General features: G+C 49.4%; 2 protein-coding genes across 2 annotated transcripts; one reads left to right on the top strand and one right to left on the bottom strand.

Annotated features, from left to right (window-relative positions):
- Positions 1-1,138: 1,138 nt before the first annotated feature.
- PTGES2 (prostaglandin E synthase 2) lies at positions 1,139-5,697 on the bottom strand. Its single transcript, XM_085077143.1, has 7 exons — positions 5,455-5,697; positions 4,382-4,576; positions 4,217-4,272; positions 3,447-3,599; positions 2,707-2,907; positions 2,276-2,393; positions 1,139-1,903 (listed from the first exon to the last, which is right to left on the bottom strand). Exons 1-7 carry the CDS (start codon positions 5,665-5,667, stop codon positions 1,775-1,777), a joined length of 1,065 nt encoding a protein of 354 aa, XP_084933269.1. The 5' UTR covers positions 5,668-5,697; the 3' UTR covers positions 1,139-1,774.
- A 1,434-nt stretch (positions 5,698-7,131) lies between these two features.
- BBLN (bublin coiled coil protein) lies at positions 7,132-10,422 on the top strand. Its single transcript, XM_085077147.1, has 2 exons — positions 7,132-7,288; positions 10,148-10,422. The coding sequence occupies exons 1-2, from the start codon at positions 7,201-7,203 to the stop codon at positions 10,339-10,341; spliced, it is 282 nt and encodes a 93-aa protein (XP_084933273.1). The 5' UTR covers positions 7,132-7,200; the 3' UTR covers positions 10,342-10,422.
- The last annotated feature ends 630 nt before the right edge of the window (positions 10,423-11,052 follow it).

Genomic DNA, 11,052 nt, shown 5'->3' on the forward strand with positions numbered 1-11,052 from the left:
CCCTCAGTGCTTCAGATCCTCATTTAACATCAGACTCTCTTCCTCCCTCTCAGGTTGAGGTGGATGCCTAAATTATCATCAAGGGTTTCTCCAACCTCCTGTTTATGCATGTTCAATGTAATTCTCTAAAACAACATTGGCTGTTGATACTGTGGAACACAAGTTTTAGTACAGAACAGTTTAAAGAAATGCAAGTCACAGAGCAGCCACACAGCCACTTTTACTGTAAACATTTTCTTTCTCCCTTCCATAGATCATAACTGAATTTGGAACCAGTCCTACATTCAGAATAAAACTCCAAACCTCTATCACCACCACTGTTATAACCAACAAAGGTACTGCCCCTGAACACACACTGGGCAGGCAGCTATATTACAGACCAACTTCAGCTGCACCTGAAATATCACAACAAATTGGATTACCTGAAACTTGCCTGTTCTTTCAGGGAAACAGAACTTGATCAAGGTGGTAATTAAGGATACTAAAGCCTTGGGCTGTGCAGAGGATCAGTCACATTCAAACCTGCATCATGTCTTACCATGACATATTGTTTCTGCAGCTGGAGAGGGCCTTTGACATGGGTCAGTGGCTTCCCACTGACAGACAGCAGGGTTACATGGGATGTTACAAAGAAATCCTTCCCTGTGAGGGTGGTGAGGCCCTGGCACAGCTTGCCCAGAGAAGCTGCTGCTGCCCCATCCCTTGAAGTGTTTAAGGTCAGGTTGGACAGGGCTTGGAGCAACCTGGTCTAGTGGAAGGTGTCCCTGCCCATGGCAGGGGGTTGGAACAAGATGGTTTTTAAGGTCCCTTCCAACCCAAACCATTCTATGATTCTACCCAGCACAGCTCAGAAGACTTCACATTGCACAACATTAGCTGCAGGTACAGCTCCTAATCTGATTGTCACATCAGCAAATCCTTTGTTACTCTTGCATGACAGAAACATCTAGAGATCCTCTGGCCATGCAGATGGCTCTTAATCCTTCTTTTCCTAAAACAAGAACAAACTGATCTTCAGGAATATTCCAGAGAGATCTCATGCAAGACAAACCTTTCCAATAACTGCATTAGTGATTTCAGTGCAAGGTGTGTTCTTTAGGTGTAAAGAGTAAGGTAAGAACTCAGATCTCACAAAGGGGACAGAATAAAGCCAGCCTTTATCCTTGCAGATCATACAGAATCAAGTCCTGAGAGAACCGTTTACATGGAAGAGTGAAAGCACACACCCTGCCAAGCACAGCCTTGCTGCTGTCAGAGGAAAGGTGCCTGCCCCAGCACTGTGGATTTCTCCAGTTCCCTCAGCACTGGGCTTACAGGATTCTATTGCAGGAAATATTGTCACTTAAAAACCAATATCCAGTGTCTCAGTCAGGAAAACACTTCAGGTGACATGGATGAGTAGCAGAAGACAGCCTGAAGCAAAAGTTAGTCAGGCCTATCACATCTGACACAGACATAACACCAGCCAAGAACATCTTGCTTTTACAGTAACCTGCTCTGAGGATGGGTCTTGTCTGAAAGAATTTGCTGCATTCTTCAGTTCAGAGCGACTCCCTTCCAGCAGCATCTAAGATCCCTTTCTTTTACCTGTCCCCATCCTTCTACATACACCCAGCTGGACCCTTCTCTCACTGCAACTTGATGTTCTGAACGGGGTGGTCTCTGTGCCCACATGTCAGTCTGTTAGGTGTGAACAGTCAACTCCAAAAACAAAAGCCATTTCTTCTGAAGTTTTCACCATGCAAGTAGTTCAGGGAGGCAGCTGCAGCTGGCATCAGATTGCAACTCCAGTTTTTTGAATGACTCCTTCCATGCGCTGGTACCAAGGCTGAATGTTGGTGTGAACCATCATGTCATCAAAGGCTTCCAGCCCTTCCATGACCCGGAGCACCCCGTAGACCGCCTGTGTAGAGCAGAGAGGTCAGAAACAACACTGAACGACTGGAGAATGGCTTAGGGTGCAAGTGTCTAATAGCCAAGCCAGTATGGCTCCTCCCTGTCCTGCCATCTACTCCACCACTCTGATTAGCAAGAAAAAGTGAACGGCAGAAAGGTAATTAAGAATATGCATGTTCTTCCATGAGGAAACAGGAAGGATCAGGATCTATGTGTAATTATGGGGAAGTCCCCACCATGTGGGAACGGTATTACTGCACAAAGGACAATGTACCTCATGTAGCTCAACTTCTTGCCTGCATTTGTATTAAGCTGGATTTGTATTAAGGTGGATAATTTATGATCCACCTGACAATAACTGCAGGGATGAAGCCCTTACCAGGTCAGCGAGGTTTGGCTGGTTCCCACCCATGAACAGTCGATTTTTGCCAACAGCTTTTACCCACTCGTTAACTGCTTCGTACAAATCTTCTCGGACATCATCTCGAAGCTGGTGTCTGGATAAAGAGAACAATCAGTCTGAAGACATGAGTTTGTTTCTTTCTTTAGCCTTCTATCACCTCTCACCTTATGGGCTGGTCTTGGCTTGTGAGTAAGGGCAATATTTCAGTGAAGGGGGCAGTCAGTAATTAAACAGTAGATAAGTAGAGGGGTTCAGTAACTCCAGTTAAAGAAGTACAGTTGTTACTCACACAGGATTAAATGGCTCAGCTTAAAACTCTGAGGTTCTGCCCTTTGATATCTGGGGTTCACAGCTAAGAGGGTTAAGGAGCTATTTCTCTTGTGTACTTGGTGCTTATGGATACCAACCTTTTCTTCAGCCTCTTGCTAACGAAGAACATGGCAGCAGCCCCCACGTACTTGGCAAAGAGACCTTCCAAGGTGCCAAACTTCCCCTCACGGACAATGTAATCAAAAGATGCCAAGGCTTCTTTGGGGGTGCGGTAAACATTGGGGGAGATGAGGTGAACAAGCCAATCATCTGCCCATTTTCTCCACTTCATTTCTTCCCTGCAAGAAGTCAAAATAAAGTTTTCTGTGAGTGAGGTACAGATTGCAGGGCTACAGGAGGCAAGATCACAGTGGCCTTAGCCAGAGATCCTGCCAAGGACAAACATATCAAAAACTCTTGCCCAGCCTGGTGCTCTGGTGACCTCTCTAAATGCATTCAGCATCCTTATCTTTGTCAAGGCTCCTCCAATCTCAAACTGAATTTAAGACTAAGATAGAGCAGTAACTTCTCCTCCCAATACAAGAAATAAAGCAGGAAGAGAAACTATCCCTCAATAGCATTTCCCTGTGGCATAAAGGAAGGACCAAGAAGGAAACTGGAGGCAGCTGAAGGCTGGTGTGACCATGGTGGTGGTAACTACACTGTCTGTCAGCTTTGTTTTGAATTATCTGACAAACACAGCAAACCAGCTGCTGAGGCTTGAAACACTAATAGGGGTGTGACAGGACTTGTCAGCCTCAGTGGGACATCAACCCTGAGTACATATGGAGGTGGCTGTGACCCTACCTGGAGAGCCCAGAAACTGAAGACCACTTACACTCTCACTTCTTTGACAGGATAGACTTTCTTTGTCTCCTTCTCATCCAGCATGAGCCAGTATTTATTCTCATACTCAAACACCTCCTTGCCTTGCTCAGTGATGGTTTTAACAGGTGGATAATAGGACACAATTTCTTCCAAGCTATTCCTCCTGGGAAAAGAAACACAGCACTGATCTGACTGCTACAAAAAAAGAAGAGCGAGCAAAGGACAGATTGAAAGATACACAGTGTAAAATGTACTATTCTAAAAGTAAGTCCACTATGTTCCAGATTCTACTTGAGAGAAAAAAAAAAAAAAAACGAGACTGGAACAGCTACTTGCAAGTAACTATTATTAGTGCACATACCTTTGTCTGTGGCATAACAGAAATTTCTGCAGCCATAAAACTTCCTACCATTCTCAAGCAGACTGAAAGGAGAGGCCACAGGCACAACAATTCCATTTCATTCTAGATGTTATAGAATGACATCTAATTGTAAGCTAATTGTAAGCTCAGTTCCAGGACTAACACTACTCCATGTTTAAGTAAGTTTTGTGCAATCTCACAGATTAAAAAGTACTTCTGAAAGGTAAAAGCTTTGCTTTACATCACACACATCACAACATATATAGGCACCACCCACATTATCACAGCCAGGCTCAGGTCACCCAGATCTCAGAGCCTGAGGTCAGCAAGAGACTTATGGCCAACTCAGAGTCTTCTAAATCTCTGCTTCACCTGGGCCCTCCACATTCAAGTCTTCTCTCATCACCCTGTTTTCTTACCTGGAAATTAGATAGGTCTTTATTGCACTGATTATCACTGAGGAGTCATTCAATTGCTGAAAAACAGGATTAAAACAACCTTTTAAAAGAAGCTGGTGAAATTGAAAATAAATTCTTCAAAACCTTTTCGCCTGCATGCTGAGGCTCCAGGTCAGGAAGACTTACCAGAGGGCTCCCAGCATTGGCTAGCAGGATGGGCACCTTTCTGTAGGAAGAGAATTTGATCTCTTTCCTCATGATTGGGTTCACTTCCACAATTTCATAGGGCAGTCCATGATAATCAAGAAAAGCTCGGACTTTGCTGCAGAAAGGACACGTTTTATACTGGTAGAGAGTGAGCTGCAGGCTCCCTGCAGGCAGCTGCAGAAGAAAGAGACCAGAAGGTTTCAATTTCTACTAAAACACAAACATTACCTTCCTTCCACTCCTATTTTTGTCATGAAATCATAATCACTGACATTCAGTTTCAACACCTGAGCATGGGCATATCTTGGCAATCAGATGCTTTCTTTAAATGGCATCAAATATTTAAACATTCACCATCCATTGGGACCAATTACCTGTTTCTCTAAACATCTGTTTAATGTGTTAGAAATTCCTATTCACAGCCAGGAAAAAATAAGTTAAATCCAGGCAGTTTACCCCTCTAGCTTCTATTCTGTAAAACAGAGTTCTATAGAAAAATGCAATCATTTGCAATAACATTTAAATAAACACAAATAAAGCCTTTACAAGCCAATCCCTCCACCACAACAGCCTCTGTGGGAAGAGCAGAGTTTCCTTTTGATTTTAGCACGTGTCTGCCAAGTTAACATTCTTGGGATTAACCAGCCTGGGCACAACTGGGACAAGGCAGAGAGAGCCCAGGGACGGCGGAACGTAAGGGGTGTTTCGCAAAGCATCCTGACAGGCCGTGCCAATCATTCCTCACACATTATAAAACAAATGCAGGCACCCCGCTTTGTTTCTCATTTACAATTTACCGCGTTACAAAACCTCCTCGGGTGCTGCGAAAAAGCAACAACAGAAAACACCCGCAGCAAGCGCTCACTGACAGCCTTTCCTTACAGCTCCTCAAAGAACGCTCTGCCCGGGGCCTCCCGGACAATTTAAAGCTCTTCCCTCACTCAAACCGGGGCAGAAGAACCGCAGTCCCCGGGGTTCGCTGCCGGCGCAGCGGGGCCCGCAGGGCTCGGGAAGGGCACGGCGGGGATCGGGGGAGTCACCCCCGGCGTTACCTCAGCGGCCGAGTGCTCCCGGAGGCGCTGCCGCGCCGCCAGGCACAGCCCGGCGCCGCCGCCCAGCGCGAAGGCAGCGCCCAGCACCAGGCGGCCGCCGCCGCCGCCTCCCTGTCCCGCCGCGGCGCCGAAGGCTCGTCCCGGGGCCCGCAGCCGCCAGGCTGGCGGCAGCAGCAGCGTTCCGGCCCGCCAGGCCCGGCCGGCACCCGCCATGTTGGGCTGAGGGCGGGCGGAGAGCGGCCGCTGCGCTGCGCTCCGCCCCGGGCACGGCGGCACCGCCCCGGCACGGCCCTGCTCCGGCTGCGGGCACGGCGGCACCGCGCCCCCTGAGGGACTGCCAGCCAGGGGGCATCCGCTGCCCTGTGATTGTCAAATTAGAGCGCACACCAAAGCCTCAAATCGGAATAAAATAATCAGCTGAAAGGGTGAGGGAGCAGGGCCTGTTCAGCCCTCGAGAAAAGGCAGCTGAGAGGGGATTGTCGATGACTGTCAGTGTCTGCAGAGGGGCAGAGAATGGATCAGGCTCTGCTCTGTGGTTCTGAGCAACAGAACAAGAGGAACTGATGCACACAAAGTTCTACCTCAACATGAGGAAGGACCTCTTTCCTGTGCAGTGACCGAGCACTGAACAGATTGTCCACAGAGGGTGTGGAGTCTCCCTCACAGGATAATATTGCAGAACAATCTGGATAGAATCCTGTGCTCTGGGACAACCCAGCCTGAGCAGAAAGGTGGGAGCTGATGACCCACTGTGGTCCCTTCCAGTGTGACTCATTCTGGGATTCTGTGGGTTTCTGCCCAGTAGGGCTGTGGATTCTGACCAGCATGTACCCACAGTGCCAGCACACATCTCCACACTGAAAGTCATCATGTGTTTCATTAACATGGTTACATCCATTAATTACACTTATATTCAGTTCCCCTTCTTGGGGTGCAACCCGAGCCTGACTCCGCAGTTATCCCACAGAAGGGAGAGGTGACTGCAATGGCAAATGCGGACATGACTTTTTCTTTCATCTTTGTCCCAAATACCCACTTAATAACGCAGTCCTTAATCTCAGGAGTGCTGCTCGAATCAATGCTCTAATTGTGGGTTATTTTCATCCCGGTGGCTTCTCTCTTGGGGGTGAAAACGCTACACAGCGATAAAATCTCCTCAAGGTGACTGAGGTGCGGCTGATACCGGGCCAAAGACAGGGAAGGGCAAAGTGAATCGTGCTTGTTCCTTTAGGGAAGAGGAGCGTGAAGGTGACCTGAGGCTGGTTCCAGCCGCTCAGTGGACGAAGCAGAGCTGGTGACAGGGCTGCAGTTGGGAGTTCAGCAGCAAAGCCGTGGCTGGAGCGGGATGGCAAGCATGGGCAGGATGCAGATTGATCCATACGGAGCATCACTTGTGTTGCGGAAGAAGCGCTGAGTGCTGATGGCGGCCCCTACGCGGGGGAACCTGGGAGGGGCTAAGGACATCTAGGGAGGGCACGACACACCCTAGCGTTGGGCACACGTCTGGGGAAAACTCCCGGGGAACGGGGAACGCGGCTCTGCCCCCCGGGCCGCCCCCTGCCCAGCGCTACTCGTCGCGCCCGCCCGCGCGCTTCCCGCCCCGCGCCCTCCGCGCTAACCACAGAGTTCACCGCGGCGCCGGCCGGCGTGACGCGCCCGGCGCTGTGCCCTGCCATTGGCTGGCGGCGCTGCGCGTGCACGGGCGCGGCGTGCGGGCGGCGCCGAGGCGCGGGAGGGCTCGGCGGGATGTCGGGGCCCAACGGAGACCCGCACGTGCTGGGCGGCGGCGCCGGCGACGACGGCGATGACGGCGGGGACACCTTCGAGGAGGAAGGTGCGTGGGGACGAGGGGGCCGCCGCCTCGGAGAGGATTCCATGGGGCAGGGTAGCCTGGCCTGGCCTGGCCCCCTGGGCTGCGGGTGACAGAGCCCAGGTGTGCCCAGGTGTGCCCAGATGTGCTCAGGTGTGCCCAGATGTGCTCAGGTGTGCCCAGATGTGCCCAGATGTGCTCAGGTGTGCCCAGGTGTTCTGCCGGGAGCGGTGCCCGACCCCAGCGATGCATCCTCTGCACGGCAGTGGGGCTGAAGGGCTGCAGGGTTTGATTCCCACCCAGCCGTGGGACACAGAGCTCCTGCGTGCTGCCCTGCGGTGGATTTTTTCGTGTTAAAAAGTTGTTCGGTGCCTTGGCTGGTGTGCGGGGTGCAGATGTCTAAGGAGAAAGAGGATGTTTGGGTTTCGAAACCACAGGGCACATCACGTGTGCAGATCTGGGAGAAGCAGTCATGCATGGAAAAATGGATTTTCATGCACATAGCCTGGCAAATTCCATTTTGGGGCATTTCAACAGTGCCTGGGTATGAACTTTCTGATGTTGCCCTGTCCGGTTAGAACCAGCCCGTGGAGGGAGTGGGACGACAGCAGAGCTGTAATGTGGATGTAGAGGTCACTCTGAAACTGCGGCTGTTTCAGAGTAAACATTAGTTTGCTACTCTTCTGTTGAAAATGGTGAGTTGGGTTCTGCTGTTTCCCAAAACACCGTTCAGTTTCCAGATATGACTCACACAGGTGAATTTTGGAATTGTGGCTGGGATCCACCTCCAGTGACAGGAGGATAATTTCTGCCCTGAAACACCCCAAGTGCGTTCACTGCTTTGCATCATCACAGTGATTTGCATTTCACACTTTTTGAAGAGCTAAGAGACACATTGGATGTGACGGAGAAAGCCACTTAATTAGATCTACATCCTAACTAATTAGGTTGCTCAGCTCATAATTAGCTGGGCTTTGTGTGCAGTAAGTGGTCATAAAGGGCTGCAGCTATTTCCTGGTCTAGTGGAGCTCAGGCTGTGGATCTCTTCCTTGATCTTACGTAGGAAACCTGATTTTGGTCAACTGTTCTTGTAAAAATGTAGAGGAGTTAATGCAATTGCCATACTCCTGCTCAGCGTTTCCAAAAGGGATGTGGTTATGTTTCCACAAAAATCCACCAAGCTTGCAACTGACAGAAAACAATAAAAGAAAAGTTTTTTACAGCTTATTTTTAAATGGTTTAAATTTTTTCACTTCCCAAAGCTGCACAAATTATATAACCTTTGCTTGAGCTTTAGGCACTGAGAAAATTAGGCTTCTGCTGTGATTACAGACTTCTTGCCAAGCTGATGAATGTCACTTGCCAGAAGTAGTTACCGTGTCTGCTTGGGATCTGCTCACCATTTCACTGGAATGAATTAGAGGCTGCAAGACTCTGAACAGCTCCAAAGTGGTATAAGAAAAGGAGGACAATTACTTTTTTATAATGAAACTTCTTAGCTATTAATAATGTAAATGACTGCAATGTTTAAATATTCACAGTTCTTTTAAAGCTGCTGGGCCTGGCAGTGCCTGGGCCTGGTATGCTGGGGCAGCAGGACACCCTGGCAAAGGGGCAGCTGAGAGGGCCAGAGCTGGGCTGGGGGATTTCAGCACAGCCTGACCCTCGTAGGGTGCCCAAAGCACATCCTCATCCTCCTTGCTCTGTGTCCTTCAGCTCAGCCCATCATTCCAGGCACTGTGTGTATCACACTTGGCTCAGAGGAGCTGTGTGGAGGGGAGCCAGGCCCAGCCTGTGAGGTGTGGATTTGTCCCACCCACACAGGCATTTTTCCCTGTCCTGCAGCCCACCATCCTCACAAACATCAGCCCACGGGTCACAGCTCCACCTCTGCCTTCCTGCACTCACCCAGCTGTGCAGCTTCAGAAAGGAACATGGGATTGGCTCCATCTGGGGTCCCCTGCAGCCCCCCAGGTTCCTGAATAACCTCAGCAGAGTTTATTCAAGACAAGAGCCTCTTGTCTCGTTTTTTCAGTTTGGGTTTTTGTTATTCTTCAGGATTGTGTGAATATTGCTTGGAGCAATCCAAAAGCAAGTGTTTCATGCAGTAGCACAGCACTCTTCAGCCAAGTAACAGTGCTAACACATGCCACTTTGAAATGCCATTGTAGAGGCAAACTGCTGCACTTGCAACAATGCTGTGAACAAGAAACTGTACCTAGAGAACCACCTGCAGTGAGTCTAAGTTTAATCTGAAGTTCCCAAAGCCTTAATAGAGTATGAAAAATCTTGTTGTTGAACTTGGTGCCCAACACTTGCCTCCTTTTGGAAATAATGGTGCTACCACCATCCCCTGCTCCTGCCACAGCCATGGCTGCACTGTTTTGGCAGCCTCACCCCAGCCAGGCCCTAGTGAAGCACATCCCAGCTTGGAAGCCTTATCCAGATAATTCACAGAAAATAAACATTTTGGTATGCAATGTACAGCCAAAATGCCTGTACTGTCAGGAAAGATGATCCCAAAGGGAACTACAAAGGCTGACTTGTCCTCAGGATATATCTGGTACTGTTGCAGTCAGCGCTCAGCCTGTGGTTGGCTGTTTGTGTGAGATCCAAGGCTGTCAGGTGTGCCCACAATGGGTTTGGACTGCCCAGGTACCTTGCCTTAAATGTTGTTACCAGACCTCCAGCTTCCCATTGGCCTCATTTGATCAGGGATCACAGCACATGCAGGATTCAGCTGCATTTTATTTCACTCATCCAGGGGCAGATAAGGCACAGCCAAAATGCTGTGGGCATGTTTTGCAAGAGCTCTCACTGCCAGTTCTATCTGCAGTGACAATGTACTTTCATTGTTCAGTCTCTCATTTCCCTTGCTTTTAGAATATGCAGCAATAAACTCAATGCTGGACCAGATCAACTCCTGCTTGGATCACCTGGAGGAGAAGAATGATCACCTACACATCTGCTTGAAGGAACTGCTGGAGTCCAACCGCCAGACCCGGCTGGAGTTCCAGCAGCAGAGCGAGCAGCTGAACACAGGAGCTGATGTGCAGGGATCCCAGCCTCCTGCCTAGAGTCTGACCACACACTCTCAGCTGGTGTTGCTAAGGGGACAGTTATTGGTCACCAATTTAACGTAAAACTTGAATAGCAGAGGTGCCTCGTGTCTGTTACTTGTTTCTTCCTGTGTTTGTGTCCTACTGTTCATCTCCATGTTCTGTTTTCCTTCAGCTGTGAGACAGATGCAGAAGCACAAGGGTGGGTGTAGGAGAGCTGGTTCTTTCTGCTCCCCAACATGAGCCTGGCACTCAGGCATGGTTAAAGCTGATTGTAGGAAACCTGAGGCCATGCAGGTAGTTTGCAGGCAGGCCCTCTTCACAAAGAGGAAAATTATCTCTGCTCTCTTTTCCTATTAAATCCAAGCAAGGAGTATTATGACTAGCCCCTTCCCTCAGAAAGCACAGAAGGCAGGGGCTGTCCTGACTCCAGGCTTGTCCCTAACTGTAATTCTGGTGACAGCCTTGGAAGAGGGAGGGCCTAGGCCAGCTTCTGCCTTGAAACTACAGCTTCTCCCTCAGTCACATTAACTGTGATGTACGAAATATTGGCACATGGTTCCAAATCACTGGACACTTCCATTCCAAGCAGATGAGATGAGCTACGAGGGTGATGTTTCTGACTGTTATAACTGCTAGCTGCCCCACTCCTTCAGCTGCTGTTTATGACTGAGGTGTGGCAAGAGGCAGAGCAGCCCCCACCACAGCATCAGCAATAGAGAGCAGAGC

The sequence above is a fragment of the Lichenostomus cassidix genome, chromosome 17 (assembly GCF_008360975.1).
Source record: "Lichenostomus cassidix isolate B80296 chromosome 17, HeHo_3.0, whole genome shotgun sequence".
NCBI classification, from domain to species: Eukaryota; Metazoa; Chordata; class Aves; order Passeriformes; family Meliphagidae; genus Lichenostomus; species Lichenostomus cassidix.

Bases quoted from the DNA above. Each gene is read 5' to 3' on its own strand.
- PTGES2 (XM_085077143.1), bottom strand. From the start codon at position 5,667: ATGGCGGGTGCCGGCCGGGCCTGGCGGGCCGGAACGCTGCTGCTGCCG. The intron at 4,577-5,454 runs GTAACGCCGGGG...TTTCTTCTGCAG, and splicing joins GGGAGCACTCGGCCGCTGAG to CTGCCTGCAGGGAGCCTGCA. The intron at 3,600-4,216 runs GTAAGAAAACAG...TTCTTTTCCCAG, and splicing joins AAGACCTATCTAATTTCCAG to GAGGAATAGCTTGGAAGAAA.
- BBLN (XM_085077147.1), top strand. From the start codon at position 7,201: ATGTCGGGGCCCAACGGAGACCCGCACGTGCTGGGCGGCGGCGCCGGC. The intron at 7,289-10,147 runs GTGCGTGGGGAC...CCTTGCTTTTAG, and splicing joins GGACACCTTCGAGGAGGAAG to AATATGCAGCAATAAACTCA.